General features: G+C 42.5%; 1 protein-coding gene across 7 annotated transcripts in view; it reads right to left on the bottom strand.

Annotated features, from left to right (window-relative positions):
• The window catches only part of DDR2 (discoidin domain receptor tyrosine kinase 2), a 155,117-nt gene that overhangs the window by 48,579 nt on the left and 87,763 nt on the right, over nucleotides 1-18,775 (bottom strand). For 5 of the 7 annotated variants that reach the window (XM_045456624.1, XM_045456618.1, XM_045456619.1 and 2 more), the window contains one exon: nucleotides 13,721-13,829. The exons of 1 other annotated variant lie outside the window; for it this stretch is intronic. In XM_045456624.1, the coding sequence (XP_045312580.1) occupies nucleotides 13,721-13,829 (109 nt within the window). Of the gene's footprint in view, nucleotides 1-13,720; nucleotides 13,830-18,775 lie in introns of those variants that run through there. One more of the 7 variants, XM_045456625.1, reaches the window with a different exon arrangement.

Here is an 18,775-nt window from a genome sequence, read left to right as displayed (position 1 = left end):
AGCTTCCCAAGAATTATTTTCATACTATGCTGCCAAGGTTGAGAGCCTGAAAGGGCAGCTTGTTCCGTGATGTTTACCATCTCCCTGCTAGTTCCAGACCACAAGCTTACCCATCAATGAGTGTCCTATATGCAGCTTCCAGGAAAACACACGCATGGCACACGTGAGTCCTGAAGCATGGAGAGCTGACACCTGGGCCTCTCTGGGTACAAGGAAGACCAGACTGACCAGGAGGGGGGACACTGGGGTCAACCAGGGGACCCAAGACGGTCTCTGGTCTAAAAGAACATCTGCAATCATAAACTTTAGAGCCAAGAAGGGGCTTCAGAAAACCAACCCCTCCAATGGCTCCATATCAAATATTAGTTAGAACCTCTGAGCCCCCAAAAGGTGAAATGACTTAGTCAAGGATGCACAGCTGATGAGGACTGAAATTCCTGCACAGGACTGAGACTCACATCTCCTGATCCCTGGTTCCTCTTTCTTCAACCCCAGGCTACCATGATCAAGTTCTTCCAATTCCAGAAAGGACAAGGTGGTCCCATTAGAGAAGCTGTCACTTGGGTCCCTGTTCCCTCAAGCTCCACATTGGCTGCTACTCCAGACTGGTTCATTATTCAGGTAAATATCTATACAGCGGGATGCTACTAGAGGCCAACGAAGATTATTTGGGTTCCTCTAGGCACATAGGGTGATTCTGCCAACACCCCTTTTGCCCAAGTTGAGATTCCCCTTGGGATTAGCCCTTTAGAATTGCAGCCTTCCTGGAAGCCCAAAATACTTTCCAGAAACAATTATTGCAGAGCTCTGGAAGAGGAGTCCCCAGGCTGTACTGGATTCCAGGGTATCAAAGTGAGGGTCAGTCAAGATACATTCTTCTTCCTGGCTGCCAAAGTCAGTGAAGGTTTCATAGTAGAATAGTATGTCCTTCCTTCCAATAAGAAGGTAAGTTGAAGGGATGCCTGGGTGAGTCAGTCGGTTAAACATCCGACTTCAGCTCAGGTCATGATCTCACGGCTTGTGAGTTTGAGCCCCACGTCGGGCTCGGTGCTGACAGCTTGGATGGAACCTGGAGCCTGCTTTGGATTCTGTGTCTCCCTCTCTCTCTACCCTCCCCCACTTGCGTGCTCTCTCTCCCTCTCTCTCTCCCTTTCAAAAATAAATAATAAACATTTTTTTTTAATTTAAAAAAAAATGAAGGTGAGTTGAAGAGACAGCAGGTCAGGAACTGAGAAGAAAACTGGGGCCATGGTCTGGAAGCTTAAAACTGGATTCTGCCACTTCCAAATCATGGGACTTCAAGACAAGTTAGTAAACCTCTCTGAACCTGAATTTCCTCATCTTTAACAGTATTGCCAAGAGGGCTGTTGTGGAGATTTAACATAATGAATACAAAGAATTTAGCATGCTTCATGAAATACAATAGGGCTCCAGATATGACACTCAGAAGGAGGAAGAGAGAGGATTATTTGTTTTAAATGTTACATTCACTCTTTCTAAAGCAATTTGGAGGTTTTATGGTCTTGGGAAGGTTACTTAACTTTCAGCCTCTCAGCTTAATGGTAATAATAGTATTTGTTATGCTATCAGGAAGCATGAGTTAATATATATCAAGTACTTAGTGATGTTTAAAGCAGAATAATGCTTGGGGCGCCTGGGTGGCTCAGTCGGTTAAGTGTCCGACTTCGGCTCAGGTCCTGATTTTACGGTTTGTGAGTTCGAGCCCCACATCAGGCTCTGTGCTGATGGCTCAGAGCCTGGAGCCTGCTTCGGATTCTGTGTCTCCTTCTCTCTCTGCCCCTCCCCCAACTTGTGCTCTGCCTCTTAAAAAGAAATAAATGTAAAAAAAAAAAAAATTTAAAGCAGAATAATGCTTAAAACCGGATAGATGTTATTTATAGATGTTATTTATATTTTAACTATTTTTACCCTGACTCATTCTAAAACAAAGATTGGAATTGGCTTCCCAAATGGTATAAAATAATTAATAAATGAATAAATGTATGTATGTTCAGGGGAAAGAGAATAGGGAAAAAAAGGATAAGCTAAAGAGCTAAGGTTGATATCCAAAAGATACTGCATGTGGGTCTATATACCTTTGCTGGTGATGGGCCTCACATTTGGCTCTGAGCTTCCTGCTAGCCAATTCAAAAAGCAAGACACCATCAGTTAACATAATCTGGCAATAAGGTAAAAGTTAACTTTTTATTTCTGTTTCCAAGTGGGATGGAGTAGCTTACAGTAACCAGTGCTCCCCCCTGCATTTGAAAGATGCAGATAAAACTTATAAATCATCTATTTGAAAGCATCTGACTGCTCTGAGGTTTAAAAAAAAGTTAAAAACGGGCAAAATATCCAAATAGAAGTTTTTTTCTCCGAACAGATCGTTAGAACAAGGGACTAGAACTTCAAAGAAGGGAGAATCTGAGAGGGGATATACCTCCTGCAGCCCCTTTCAGCCGTTCCTCAGTTTGGAGCAGGGGCACGGGGCTGGCTCTGGGCTTTGCACAAGTAGAGAAGCTTCGCTATGGGGCAAAACCCCAGAGCTTCTGAAGGAGACGGGTGATCGCTGTAGCCAGCAGCATCTTTCTCACTCTGCACATTTGCCAAATGCATAGTTATCAATCACAGCTGAGCGAGTTTCTCAGTAAGAAAGCTACTACAGAGTCCTGAATATTGGTCTAACCTACTAAAAGCAAATAAATTAAAATTATAGCTTTCCAAAGGTGGACTTACCCACCCCCTCCCCTCTTCTCCCCATAGCCGGGGCTCCTCCTGTGCCAGGATGAATCATTTCTTGTTAGCTATGCTTGTATATATAGAGAAAATACACTTCGTGGTTGGGCTTTTTTTTTTTTTGAGAAAGACAGAGCACAAGCAGGGGAGGGGCAGAGAGAGAGAGAGGGAGACACAGAATCGGAAGCAGGCTCCAGGCTCTGAGCTGTCAGCACAGAGCCCAATGCGGGACTCGAACCCACGGACTGCGAGATCGTGACCTGAGCCGAAGTCGGACATGCAACCCACTGAGCCACCCAGGCGCCCCCAAAGGGTTGATATTCTTATGAACTCTTTCTCAGCTTCCTAACATCTTTGTGAGACCAAACCTCAAATGGCATAATTTAGATGCTTTTTTTGAAGAAAAATACAGAGAAGCCTGGGAGGCCCTTGACTTCCTTCCTTCTTGTCTTCTCCTTATTCCTCAGGCACTTATCTATTGTCTATATAAGACAGGTACTGTCATAGGTATTGGCCATGAATACACAAGAGATCATTGCTACACGAAACAAGACAAAGACCAAAGTCATAAATGTCTGTGCAGGAGGGGGGAAAAGTTGCATATTTTTTAACAACTCATCACCTCCTACTTAAGCCCCCCCAAAAACCTCACTGTTTTGAATGTCTTAACTTTTACTTTACTTCACTGTGTATGTGTCCAAACCACGAAAAATTCTGGGAGGCCTATCTTGCCACATCCATGCTCTTCAGAGGCCTGCTGGCTAGGACCAAAAGCTAAGCCAACAATCACACTGTTCTCCTCAGAAAAATACACTGCCATGGATAAGCTCGCCTGAGCACAGGGCCCTGTGTCCCCTTGGAGTTAGGATGGCCTGAGTTCAGGGTTGTTAGAAGCCCCCACTTCCCAAAGGTAACTTGAGTCTCTCTTGGAGACCACAAGGGACCATAATGGTCACTAATGAACTCTTTTTCTCTTTCCTCCCCCACCGTCTGCTACATAGAAACCATTGTTTTATGGTATTTGGTTTATTTTATTTTTCTCTTCTTCCAAAAGGAACAAATCACAACCCTCAATATTTGCATATCACTTTCGAAAGCCCACTGACTTCTGTTATCTCATTTGGTCCCCCTATCATAGCCACGTGAGGTGCAGAGGGCAGAGTTCATTTTCCCCCGTTGTGTCAGAGAGCAAAGTGAGATACGGAGCTTTACCTAAAGTCACAAAGCTAGATAGTGACAGAGGTGGAACCAGGCTCGAGGTCTCTTGATTTCCATCACCCGGTCTCTTCACCAAACCACATTGGCATCACACGGTATGTCTGCACTCACTCTCCATGCTATAATGAGACCTCAGGGTCAAGAAGAACCACCGATTCAGGGAACAATCCAGACAGAGGACCCGGGAAGGCTTACTGCCTGTCTAATTTCTTGGAACATCTTCGTCTCAGATTTGCTGAAATATGATAGCAAAAGGACATCCTGCATCCTGGTTACGAGATGTAAAATCAATACGCAAAAAAAAAAAAAAAACAAAAAAAAAAAACGGTTGCATTTCTATACGCTGATAATGAAGCATCAGAAAGAGAAATTTTAAAAAATCCCGTTTTATAATTGCATAAAAATAATAAAATACCCAGGAATTTTCCTCCTCCTTTCACCGAGGAGGTGAAAGACCTACATGTTGAAAAGCACAAAACATTAATACAAGAAACCAAAGAAGATACAAACAAATAGAAACCTATTCCATGCTGATGGATGAAAGAATCAATATTGTTAAAATGTCCATATTATCCAAAGAATCTACAGAGCCAAAGCAAGCCCGATCCAAATTCCAATGGTGTTTTTCTAATAATCCTAAACAAATGATAGAGATAGAACAAATAATCCTAAAATTGGTATGGAACCACAAAAAATTCTGAATAGCCAAACCAATCTTGAGGAAGAAGAACAAAGCTGGAGGCATCATGTCCCCCAATTACTAGATATATGACAAAGCTATAGTAATTAAAACAGTATGGTATTGGCATACAAAATAGAGACCCTAGAAATAAATCTACACGTACATGGTCAGTTAATTTATGACAAAGGAGCCAAGAACACACAATGGGAAAAGGACTATCTCTTCAATAAACGGTGCTGGGAAAATGGGACAGCCACATGCAAAAGAATGAAACCTGACCACTACCTTATACCATGCACAAAAATTAATTCAAAATCAATTAAAGACATGAATGGGAGACCTGAAACCATAGAACTCCTAGAAGAAAACATAGGCAGTAAGGCTCCTGACATGGGTTTTGGCAACGATTTTTTGAATCTGACACCATAACCAAAAGCAACAAAAGAAAAACATAGAGAAGCGGGAATACATCATACTAAAAAGCTTGTGCACAGCAAAGGAAACCACCAACAAATAAAAAGGCAACCCGCTGAACGGGAGAAAATATTTGCAAATCATGTATCTGATAAGGGACTAATATCCAAAATATATACAGAACTCCTACAACTCAATAGCACAAAACCAAATGGTCCAATTAAAAAACAGGCAGAAGATGCAAACAGGCATTTTCCAAAGCAGACATACAGGTGATCGGCAGGTACATGAAAAAAAAAGGTTCAGCATCACTCATCATCAGGGCAAGGCACATCACAACGATGAGATATCGCCTCAAACCTCTTAAAATGGCTACTGTCAAAAAGGCAAGAGATAATAAGTGTCGGCGAGGCTGTGGAGAAAAAGAAATCCTTCTGCACTTAGGGAAGACAGTGTGGAGTCTCTACAAGACATTAAAAGTAGAACTGCCATGTGACCCAGCAGTCCCACTTTTGGGTGTTCATCTGAAGAAAATGAAATACTAACTCAAAAACATATGTGCACACACACCGCCCCCTGTTCACTGCAGCATTACTGACAATAGGCAAGATACAGAAACAACCAAAGTGTCCACCAGTGGATGGATGGATAAGGAAATTGTTGTATATGTATACAGTGGAATATCGGTCATGAGAAAAAAGGAAATCCTGCCATTTGTGACAACGAATAAAACCTGAGGGCATTACACTAACTGAAATAAGTCAGACAGAGATCTCTCTTATATGTGGGATCTAAAAATACATATATAAGGGACGCTTGGGTGATTCAGTCGGTTAAGTGTCTGACTTTGGCTCAGGTCATGACCTCATGGCTCAAACGGGCTCTGTGCTGACACCTCGGAGCCTGGAACCTGATTCGGATTCTGTGTCTCCTTCGCTCTCTGCCCCTCCCCCACTCACGCTCTGTCTCTCTCTCTCTCTCAAAAATGAATAAAAACATTAATTTTTTTTTTTAAAAAGCTCACAGATACAGAGAACAGACCGGTGGTTACCTGAGTCAGGGGGCAGAGGGTGGAAAAAAAAGGGTGAAGGTGATTTAAATTTATTAAAAAGTAAAATAAGGAATCTAACTGTGGGGGGGCAGGGAGGCAGTGGAAAGAACTCGCGACCTGGGAGGAAGGACATGGAATCCTATTTTGTTATCACCGGGTGAGGACAAAGCCTTTGATCGGAAAGTACCTGTCACATACTGGGGATCCCAAAGTTAGGCGGCTCCTGTTTCTGGTACGACCCTAACCTCACTGTTGCCCTCATGACCCCTCAGTGACGACCATCTCCACACTCTTACTTTCCTATTTGTGCCTCTGAGCCTTTTCTTAGCTCAAATGCTCTCCTTTCCTCTTTCCACCTAGCCTGGCAAATTCCTCCATGTCTGGCCCACATTCATACCTTCAGTATTTCAACCACTCAGACCCTGGGGAGCTGACCTGGTTGGGTAGTACGTGAGCATCCTGTGCATCTGACAATCCAGGAGCACAGAGGTCAAGAGCATGCTTGCTGGTCAAGAGCGCCTCTTAGCTCCGTCGCTTAGCTAGCTCTGCAACCTTGAGTGAGTTACCTAAGGTTTCTGGGCCTCAGTTTCTCCTGCGAAGCTGGAAAGACAATACTACCTACTTCATAAGATTACTGCAAAGATTAAATTTGCTGACGCCCACTTCGAATGGCACCAGGAATATATTAAGTGCTGGTTGAGTGTTAGTTGGTATTCCCCTTTGAACTCTGCATTCTCTTTTTCCCTATTTGGCACAACAGAGGCTGTTTAAGGGGCAGATGAGCTTCGGTTGTCCCCAGAGAAAGATCCTTTTACTGGCAGGAAGGATACCAAAGGCCACCCTCAGGCTAGACTCGACAAACAAACATATAAGCAAGAAAGAGCCAATCTGGGCAGCATCAGGCATTGCTTGCTTAAGAGAAATTCAAGCAGGGAGGTCCCTTCGCAGCCTTTTTATCTCCCTCTGAGGGCCCTGCTCAGTCTGAATAAAGCAAACAAGCAATCTCTCTCTGTCTCTGTCTCTGTCTCTCTCTTTCTCTCTCTCTCACACACACACACACACACACACACACACAGAGAAAGAGAGAGAGAGAGAGAGAGAGAGAGAGAGCCCTAGCATCTCGGGTCTGGTTTCAGAAATCTGAAACCAGTGCCACATTCTCATTAGATGAAGCCCCACAAACCTTCTCACACATCTCTGGGGACATGAAGGATGAGAGCCCAGGATTTTCCAATTTGGAAATGTGTGTAAGTAAAGTTACATGTATCAGCTTTGGCGGTAGACAAGGGGGTGAGGAGAAGGGGAGAACGCTGTGCAGAAGGGAACCAGGGTATCTCTGGAGCTTTGGTATCTTTGCAAGGCTGAGTCAGTTCCAAAGGGCTTCTAGACCCTTGCTTGCTGGGCATGCTAATGAGACCAAGTTTCCCAGAGCGAGCTCTGCATGATCCTCTGAGTCTTTTCTATTCCTTCACCTCAGGCCATCCCTCAAACCCCAATTACCTCTCACCCCCTTAAATGCACACTGGCGGTCACAGAAAAGTAGCCATCAGGCTGCCCAGCTATTACATGATTATTGGAGAAAGGTCATTTCCTCACCGGCTCCCTGAGGGGCTGAGTGGTTTTGGTGGAATGACCTTGGAGCTGGGAGACGGGAGTCGTGGGCTCCTGTTTTACCATTCGCTAGATGTGTGCTCGTGGACAAACCTCTCACTCCCTTTGACATCACTTCCTTTACCTGTAAAATGGGGAAGAGGGACTTGGATATCGTTAAGGTTCATTGCAGCTCAAATAGCCTAGGACACTAGTTGCCTAGGTCCAAAGAACTCACTGGGATGTAGGATTGATGCTGGAAACAACAAATCCACAGTGATGAACCTAAAACTACAGGAGTCTATAGGAGAAGAAATTCCTCCTCTCAGAATCCCAACCCTTTAATGTCTTTGTCCCTCCCCCGAAAGTAGGAACATTCTAGACACCAAAGGAGGACTCCCCCACCCCAGGGTTCTGAATTGCTACTAAGCTTCCTGCCTCCTATGAAGGGAAAATGCGGAACGGAAACAGGAAGCCCCAACACTGCCCTGCCCTGGCTCTGTCCTGTGCATCCTGAATGCCTGGGTTGCCTGTTAGGGAAAAGAGCTGTTTCTCCCTCTTCCAAGTAAAAGCACTTCTCACATGCCAAGTCAGAGGGTGGGGCCAACTGCCTTTGTGCTCCTCACAGACAGCAACTGTCTGGTTGGTTGGCTGAGTCTTCAGGACCTCAGACCCCTGGGCTTGGTGTCCAGGATAATCAGGTCACTTCTACTCGTCCTCCTCCCTTGAAATCCCTAAGATTCTGGGCCCTGACTGACCACTGAAGGAGAAGCCTGGAGGCGTCTAACCTGGCCAGGTGATCAAACCACTATTATAACCCAGACTATTCTTATACTTCATTGTGGCGTCTAGAGATGTCCCTTTGTCCTGGAGGTACTCTCAGGCTCTCCTGTTAAGTCCAGTCACCCCGCCCAAGGATCTACAAGAGGATGAAAAGGCTGCCCCTTTGGGTCTCTCACTCAGCACCCTCCACCAGGCAGCCCCCCATGTTCCTCCCCGTCCCTTCTGGCCATTGCATACGTGCTATTTCTTCTTCCTGAAAGGCTTCTTCTTAGACCCACCTCCAGAGGAAAAAAAATGCCCAACAAAAAGCTTCTTGTACTATGAAACTCCTACAGATTAGGCTGGGGCAGGTTTTGTGTACCCAACCTGTCGCTAGGGGGCATTTTAGGGTACGTGTGTGTGTGTGTGTGTGTGTGTGTGTGTGTGTGTATACACACTGATATATATATATCAGCTATCTTCTTTGTGCTTAACCTCAAAGGCAAGGTTCTTCCAAAGTTCAGATTTTAGAACCCCAAGCCTGAGAAGTGCCAGGGAGCTGGGGACAAGTGGATTTTCTTACAAAGAACAGCCATGCAAGATCAGGGACCCTGCTTCCAAGTCCAAAGCCCATCCATATCTTCCAGTATAGGTGGTAAAGCTCCCACACCATAAAATCACAGTAAGTTTGTGACAGAAAGGCTCTCACAGATCACCTAATCCAACATCACCTTACTACAGGTAAAAGGATTAAGGAAATACGAAGAGAAATACAATGGCAGGCGTAATGTCACATAACTAATTAAAGACCAAGCCAGGATCATAACCAGGCTTTTCCTCAGAATCACTTTCTAAGTGAGTTAAATACCATTTTCTTGTCTTTCTTTTTTCTTTTATTTGAGAGAGAGCATGAGCAGGGGAGGGGCAGAGGGAAAGGGAGAGAGAGAATGTTAAGCAGGCTCCACACCCAGCATGGAGCCCAATGCAGGCTTGATCCCACGACGCTGGGCTCATGACCTGAGCCAAAATCAAGAGTCAGATATTCAACCGATTAAGCCACCTGGGCACCCCAATGAGTTAAATACTATTTTCTAAGTAAACTGCAAATCATTCGGCAGAATATTCTAACAACGTCCACATCATTTGTTGATTTGTAGAAATGTTTTTCACAAATTGTTGGTATGATCGTTTGATGGAGACTAGCTAACTGATCTCCTGAGCCATGATTGTGACAGAGGAAACTGCCTCAACCTCTTCCAATGACCTTCCATTGAATCGACAGTCATCCGGTCCCTGTCCCTCGTGCACGGTTACAATGGGAAGCTGGCGAGGCATGCTGTCCACACTTCAGAACTGTGTACATACTCCTGTGTGTCAGTATTTCCTGGGTGGACCCGTAGAGCCTACACTGCAGCCCCCAGTGACAAAGCCACCTTGAAGCCTGCCATTACTGGAAATGCCACTATTACTACCTGTCTCACTACCTGCTTGGCTGCCGCTGTCAAAGCTCTGGTGCTTTAGAGAAGGGAGCCAACGGCCTCCCTGCCATCATGTCATGACCTACTACCTATATCACACTAGTACTACCCGGGAGCCTCCATGGTGTGACACCAGCAGCCATGATGAAATCTCTACAACGGGCTTAAACTAATGAGCTGGTTGTAGACTTTATATTAATTAAATTTAATGTTTAGCCCAGTTGCTATTTGCCAGCCAATATTTTATATCAAATACTCTATTAAAATATGTGTTGATATTTTAAGATCTGTTAACAACCCAGTTCTCCTGACTTACATCCAAGATGGCATCTATTTATACCATGGGACCAACCTGTGGGGAAAACCTACCTGGCCAAGAATTTTCATCTTTCAGTAGAAACCAATAAGGACTTCTGAAAAGTCATCCATAAATCAACATGCGTTTATTATGTATCTACTCTACATTCATCAGTGTGCAGGCCCTAGGACTCCACAAACCCCAAGATTTGTGCCTCGATCCTTTAACACTGATTACCGTTTCTCGTTGCTGGTCTCTAGCTTAACTTGGTAAAACAGAAGAAATGGTAGAGAGAAGGATTAGTTCTTCAACATACCTCAAATATTCTATGTTCTATAAAGATCTTTGCAAGTCAAGACATTTCTTCCTTTCTCCCTGGGAGAAAGAGGCAACAGAAGGGGCACTTGGGTGGCTCAGTTGGTTAAGTCTCTGACTTTTGATTTCGGCTTAGGTCATGATCTCACAGTTCACGAGTCCAAACCCTGCGTAGGGCTCTGCGCTGATGGTGTGGAGCATGCTTGGGATTCTCTCCCTCTCTCTCCCTCTCTCTCTCTCTCTCTCTCTCTCTGGTTCTCTCTCTCTCTCCCAAAATAAATAAAAAAACTTAAAAAAAAAAAAAAAGAGCCAACAGAAATGATTGGCACCAGGAATATGGGGAAAATGTTTTAATGATAACTGCTTTCTGTCTTCACACAGCTCATTTCCTGCCACAGGGCTATAACAATACTCTCGAACACAGAACAGTAGCTCTTTTGGTTCATTCATCAAAATGTCCTCATATCATCCTAGTCTCTGTGAATGTGCCTGGAACCAAAACATGCTACCATTCTGTGCACACATAGTGACCCTTCCTTGGAGACCGAATCAGGGAGATGACCATTTGCTTGTTCAATGTAGCAGGAAGCAACCACACTTCAACGGGGTGGGAGGAATACAGAGGAGAGAAATGAAGGAATGGTGTTCAAGTTCAGATCTGAGGTGAACCAACTAAACTTATTACAAGAAAGTAATAAGGCACTGGGTTTATTAAAACAAGAAATCCTTGATTTTAAGGTGTTTTGATTATATTTCCTTTTCAGGTATAAAGAATATCCCACAGAGACAGAATCCTATTTAGGAGAAGAGGGTGAGGATTTTCACAATGTACCCTCATGCTATATGAAGAGGACAAAAGAAAAATGTCCTCAAAAATCCATATACAACACGGAGCAACAGAACTTTCATACATTACCGTGGGATGGGCAAATTGGTAAAATCTCTTTGGAAAACTCTGGTAATGTGTAGAAAAACATACTGTATGTAACATAACTCAGTAACTCCACTTCCAGGTATATGCCCCCAAAAAGCTGAATACGCACTTCTATCAAAAGACCTTTACAAGAATGATTATAGCAGGTTTATTCATGATGGGCCCAAACTGGAAACGATCCAAATTCCCATCCACAGTAGACTGGACAAATAAAATATTCAAACAAAGTAATATCACACAACAATGAGAACAAACAGTTGCCAACTGCATGCAGAAGGGTGGATGAATATCATGAACAAAATATTGAATGAAAGAAGCCAGATGCGAAATAGTATTTATGCATCATCTCCTTCCATTTATATAAAGTATAAAAACAGGCAAAATTAATCTATATTGTTATAAAGCAGGATAATGATTACCCTTGGAGTGAGGGTGAGAAGAAGTGACTGAAAAGAAGCATGAGGTGAGCTTCTGAAATCTGGTAAACCTCTGTTTCTTAATCTGGATGCTGCTTAGATGGATGTATTCAGTTTGTAAAATTCATCACATTGAGCACTTATACTAAGTATAAGGATATATGTATACTTTCCTATATTTATATTTGTGTCAACATGGAAAAAAAATGACTCCAATCCTTTACCCTTCCCTGTATTCAGGCCATCCCCATGTGATTTTTTTATGCCATCCCACTCTGACTCAGGGCTTGACCATGTGACTTGCTTTGGCCAATGAGATCTCAGCGAATGTGACTAAAGCATTGGCTTGGAAAATGCTGCACATTTCTGCTTCTGCTATTGCTCCTGTGCAATTTCCATTAAAACATATCCATGCTAGTCTGCTAGAGGAGAGGACAGCCAAGTTGCCCAGTTGTCAGAGCCAAGGCCATCCTAGATGAACCAATAACCAGCTGACTCCCAGATAGGTGCATGAAACCAGAGATCAGAAGAATACTTCAACCAAGCCCAGACTGGACCACCAACTTTACGTAAGTTGTTAAGAGGCATTACTCTGGTAATAGACAAGTGATAAAATTGTGTACTTCAATTTAAAGTTAAAATATACATGCAGTTTTCCCCAATGTTTATATCAGCACTATCGACAATAGCCAAAGTATGGAAACATCCCAAATGTCCATTGACGGATGAATGGATAAAGAAGGTGTGGCTTATAGATACAATGGAGTATTACTCGGCAATCAAAAAGAATGAAATCTTGCCATTTGCAATCACAAGGATGGAACCGGAGGGCATTATGCTAAGTGAAATTAGTCAGAGAAAGATAAATATCATATGACTTCACTCATATGAGGAATTTAAGATACAAAACAGATGAACAGAAGGGAAGGGAAGCAAAGATAATATAAAAACAGGGAGGGGGACAAAACAGAAGAGACTCTTAAATATGGAGAATAAACAGAGGGTTGCTGGAGGGGGTGTGGGAGGGGGGATGGGCTAAATGGGTAAGGGGCATTAAGGAATCTACTCCTGAAATCACTGTTGTACTATGTGCTAACTAACTTGGATGTAAATATAAAAATTAAGTAATTAATTAATAAAAAATAAAAATAAAATAAAATATATAGAGAGAGACACACATACAATTGTTTTAAAAAGTTGGGGAGAACTAAAAGATTTCTCTGGACACATCTATATTTGAGTATGGCCACACCTGATAGGAAAGAAAGACTGCCTGAGATCCCATAAGACCAGGGTCCCAGAAGCACAACATGACATCCAAGTAAAACATAGGCCTAAACCAGCCAAAAATAACTGGAAACCCAACCTGTGGAAGTTCTCCAAGTCATCTAAAAATTCTTTCCTGTTTCCAAGAAGATGCAGAAGTAAACAGATGCTTCCTCCGCCTCCCATTTTTTAAAATTCCCATTTACTCCACTCTAGTTTATATCAAGAGCCCTTTCACAACAGCCAAGATGTTATATAGACAGAGGATATTAGTTTCTGTTTCTGCTTTAGACAAGTTTCATCATGAAAGGGAAGGAAGGAAGGAAGGAAGGAAGGAAGGAAGGAGGAGAAGGAGGGAAGAAGAGAGGGAGGGAGGAAGGAAGGGGAGGGAGGGAGGGAGGAAGGAAGGAAGGAAGGAAGGAAGGAAGGAAGGAAGGAAGGAATAAGGGGAAAAGATGACCCTTTGGATACCCTTGGCAGGGCCTTTGCCAAGATGAACATTGATGGACTTGAGTGTTCGGCTGGTCTTCTAGCATGTGGCTGAGCAATGGCCGTGTTACCTGGATTAACCTGAGCTTTTGCAGAACTCAAGATGGACAGCAGCAGGAGTAGCATCAAGGGTATTCTGGGAATCGAAGTCATCTCAGAAGATGGTGTCGGAACTGGAGCCTGCAGCCCACCAAAATGCAAGCAAACGAGAAAGAGAAGGAGAGGAGAGGAGTGAGACAGATACTATCAAAATGAATGGATACAATTTGCACTATTATGTTTGGGTTCTTACAGCCTTTATTTCTATATTTAGGACTTCAAGTCACAGACTTGGAGAGTCTTGTGGGACATTCAATAATCACATAATGTAAGAATTTCCAAACTCAGATCATGAAATTACAATTACCAAAAGTATAGGCAAGTAACAAAGTTTTACTAAGATTAATACTTACCCACATTGTGAACGGTGATAATCTAAAACTTACATTTATGAAGTCCTCACAATTTTGATATTGATTCCAATATTAAACCAAGAAAAAAATATATATATATGGGGAATATTTACAGATACATACATATATACAGGTTAGTATACACACATGCATCTCTTTGCTGTATCAGCTGAGAGGGCCTAAAAGCCAAACACCACAATAGCAACAAGTATGCCTAGTGCCCAGATCTTGGTTTTTAATACTATTCTCCAATAAAAGGAGTCAGAGTTCCTTGGAGAAGTGGCTGATCCCAAGCCTGGGCCAGGATATATACAATATGGAGCCTGGAGAATCTTTTAGTGGCAGAAATCAAGAAAGTATACATCCCCCCAAGTGATGGGGATATATCAACGGGACACAGGAACCAACTGAAAGAGTTCTCAGTGGTCAAAGCTGGAAGAATTTGAGCAACAGAATAAATAAAGTAGTATTGGACTACAACCCAAGGAATAAAATAAATATCTACAAGTCCATGTTGATATAAATAAATGACTGAATAAGCAAAAGAGGGAGGACAGAAAATCTTCCCATTCAAAAGAATTCTAAATAATTTATGTAGATACTCTGCTTTTAAGGAGGTGGCACATAATCCCTCCCCTTAGGGTGAACTGCACACAGTGACCTCCTCCCAAATAGTCCAGTATGGAAATGGAGGAAGTAGTTTTTCAGTGGAGGAACTTGACAAATGCTACCTCAAGCCAGGTGATGGAGGTTAACATCACCTTTGATAAGTCATACTGTTAATATATACCCTGGATATGATATGATGAGAATGGCACAGGATAGCCTCTGTGGTCTTCCTCCTAAAAACCCATTACCTCAGACTAATCATGAGAAAAACATCAGTTCAGCCCCATTTTAGGGACATTCTACAAAATTCCTATTGAATAATCCTCTAAGCTATCAAGATCACAAAAGACAAGAAAGTCTAAGAAACTGTCACAGCTAAGGGAGCCTAAGGAGGCATGACAACTAACTGTAAAGTGGCATCCTGGATGATGATCCTGGAATAGATAAAGGACATAGGGGAAAACTGAGGAAATCTGAATGAAGTATAGACTTTAGTTCATTATAATGTATCAACATTGGTTCATTAACTATGACAAAGCTACTGTACTAATGCAGGATGTTAATAATAGGGGAAACTGAGTATTGGGTAAACAGGAATTCTATGTACTATCTTTGCATTGACTCTGCAAGTATGAAACTGTTCTAGAATAAAAATTTGTACTAAAAAGTTTCTGCCAGGTAACACTAATCATCAACCAAATCAACAATGGACCCATTGTTATAAATAATATGCAATACATAATTACAAAGGAAGACAAAATCCCATTAAGCTGGGGTGATTACAGAAGGCTTCATGGAGAAATCTGACCTGATCAGGCTCTTGAATGATGAGTAGGATTTTAATGGGCTATAATGGGAATGGAGTAAATAAAGGGGGAACATAGCCAAGACACCTGTTGAGGAAGCAGAAACTTTCTATGATGTTTTCTAGGTGATAGAACTCTCACATGCTCTCCTCAATAAACAAGTAGGAAAAGGAAGGAAGGAAGGAAGGAAGGAAGGAAGGAAGGAAGGAAGGAGGGAAGGAAGGAAGGAAGAAAGGAAGGTAGAAAGAAAGAGGGAAGGAAAGGCAGATATTCAAATGCCTGAAGAGGATGAAGCCAAAATGAATCAAGGACAAAAGACTAAAGTGGCCTTCTGGTGGGGGTCAGGGGTGGGTGATCCACAGACCACAAAATGGTGATAAGCGTGGTTTCATGGAATTGATTTGGATGGGGTAAAATATATGTCTCAGTGTGCGTAGTCACTGCCAGCAGCAGAAACTTTGTGTTTTCATAAAGGAGTCCCCAAACTAATATGCCCAGAGAAAGGAAGACATGGGCAGATCTTGGAGACATTGGTCATAGCTATAATCTAGCACTAGCCATGACCATGGTCCAGGATGTCCTTCCACAAAGACCCAAGCTTCTTGTGCACAACCACTCAGCCTTGTCAGCACTGCCTTGACTAACCACTCTCTCCTTTGGTAGAAGAGTCCCACAATTCTCTCTTGGGGCACCTTTCTCATGAGTTGTTGGCCATAACCTCTCCCCTCTATAACCTTCCCCGGCAGTTCCCTCTACAAGAAATGTCTTATACCTCATTCCCTTAACCAAAACATACGCTGATTTTGCCTCTATTAGATCCTCCATGGCATAGTTATAAAAAAAAATCCATTTAGTCATTACCTTCAAAATGGCTCATTCTTGTATCTCCAAAAGAATACTTTCCATTTTGTACAAAGCATGCACTCAAAAATGGTTTTCAACTGAACTACGCAGCACTTACTAGATGCTCAAAACTATCTGACTGACTTTCCTTTTGGAAACTGTTACTTGAGGGTTTCAGGCTGTGAATCTCCAAAACAAGTGATTATTTCTACTTTGCTGGCTTCAAATTAGGGTGTCAGCAGCTAACGAACACAGAAGAACCATTAACAAACTCAGAGGTATGGTAACTACAGCGTGTATATCTAACGTGGGCCAAAGACGCTCTCATGTAATATTCACAGTAACCCAGTAAGGTTGTTTTTCATCAGCAAGGTAACTGAGCGGGAAGAGAGTAAAACTGATCTGATTACACAGTTGACAGGTGCTCACGTGAACCCAGAGTTCGTATCACTCCAACATCCACATGGGTTTTGTTGTTACTGTTTGTTTTGTCTTTGTTTGTCATTATACTGCACTCCCCTTTGATCTGACCTCGCCTACAAGACCCAAGCTATTCTCCTGCTTCTGCCTCATGGCCTCTGCCGGGATACTTCAGGCTCTCTTTGTCCAGATCAACCCTCTGTTCAACAGTCACTTCCTCTGTGGAAACCTCTCTGGCCCTCTTCCTTGTTACATGCTCTGAAAGCTTTTCATTATTTGTCTACATAGAAGTGATCCCAGTTTCTGATCATATATTCATTGCTGTAGGGTCTTCCCCATCCCCTCCATAAACTCGATGTTTACTTTACTCGCCATTGCGTTCTGAACACCCACCAGAGTGCTGGGTAAATATTTGCAGAGGGAATTAATGATTGCCTTGAGCCACATATTCAGTGATTACATCTGGCCACACTCAATTCCACACCCTAAATGGAAGTGTACCCAAGGCTTATTATAAGCCTACATCACCCTATTCTGCACCTTTGAATGAGTTTCTCTGAGGGTTCCGGATTTAAGCAATGTGGCATGTGAACAGAACCCACAAACATACAGAGAAGAACTTCAAGGAGGTAGAAAGGCCCTTTCCTACCCATTTCTTTGGTTGATAGTACAAATTCCCCTGACAATTTATTCAATCTTTGAAAATAAAGCTCAAAATGCAAATATCCCTGGCCAAGCAGTACTCTTTCATTCGTTTTTTTCAGTAACTATTCTCTATGTGTCTACTAGGTGCCGTTCCACATGCTGTAAAAGGCAGCTTGGAGCTGTCATCATGGAGCTTGTAATGCACAAGCAGACAAGTAAATAAATAAGAAATCCAAAGAGATGTATGTGTCATGAAGAAGATAAAATGGGGTGATGCAACAGAGAGTGAATGCAGGCTATTTCAGGCAAGGTGGTCAGGAAAGGCCTCTCTGAGTATGGGATTGGCACAGAAACATATAAGGAGAACAATGAAGAGAAGAGGCAACCCAGAAAAGACTCATATGAATGGGAACTTACTATTTTATAAAAGGGGCACTTAAAATCAGTGAAACAGGGGTGCCTGGGTGGCTCAGTCAGTTAAGTGTCCAACTTTGACTCAGGTCATGGACCCACAGTCTGTAAGTTCGAGTGCTGCATCCAGCTCTATGCCAACAGCTCAGAGCCTGGAGCCTGCTGCAGATTCTGTGTCTCCCTCTCTCTCTGCCCCTTCCCTGCTCATGCTCTGTCTCTCTCTGTCTCTCAAAAATAAATGGTAAAAAAAATTTTTTTAAGAAAATAAATTCAGTGAAACAGTTCATTTGATTTCAAAAACAAATAAAAGTATATCCACAGCCTACACACGAAAAAAGAGAATTCCCAAAATGCAAAAAGAGAACTATCAAAGCATTTCAAGAAAATATAAGAGCATTTGCTACGAGCTAAAGGTAAGGAAGGACTGCACAAGTGAGATGTAGAAAACAAAATCCAAAAATGATAAAATTTTCCATCAAAATTTTAAATGTCTTTGAGACCAAAAGCATCAACAGATAAACAACAGGCTAAGATAAATATTGGAGTTTTATAACAATATAGTTTCTGGTATAAATATAGATCTATAGATCATTTTTTGAAAACCACTATAAAAGTGAGCCAAGCAGGGCCACCTAGGTGGCTCAGTCAGTTAAGCATCAGACTTCGGCTCAGGTCATGATCTCCCAGTTGGTGAGTTTGAACCCCACATCGGGCTTGCTACTATCAACACAGAGTCCACTTCTGATCCTCTGTCCCTCTCGCTCTCTGCCCCACCCCCCGCAGAAGTCAATAAACATTAAAAAATAAATAAAATAAAAAATTGTTTTAAAAAATACATATACCTTATGATCCTTATATTTCCCTTATTGTTAGTTATCCTAGAGAAAGACCTAGGTATCTGCCTAACGAGGTACGCACAAAGAAGTGCTTTGCAATAATT

Source organism: Leopardus geoffroyi, chromosome C3 (genome assembly GCF_018350155.1).
Source record: "Leopardus geoffroyi isolate Oge1 chromosome C3, O.geoffroyi_Oge1_pat1.0, whole genome shotgun sequence".
NCBI lineage: Eukaryota > Metazoa > Chordata > Mammalia > Carnivora > Felidae > Leopardus > Leopardus geoffroyi.
The sequence above is the reverse complement of the archived record's forward strand: the minus strand, read 5'-3'. Positions and strand labels throughout refer to the sequence as shown.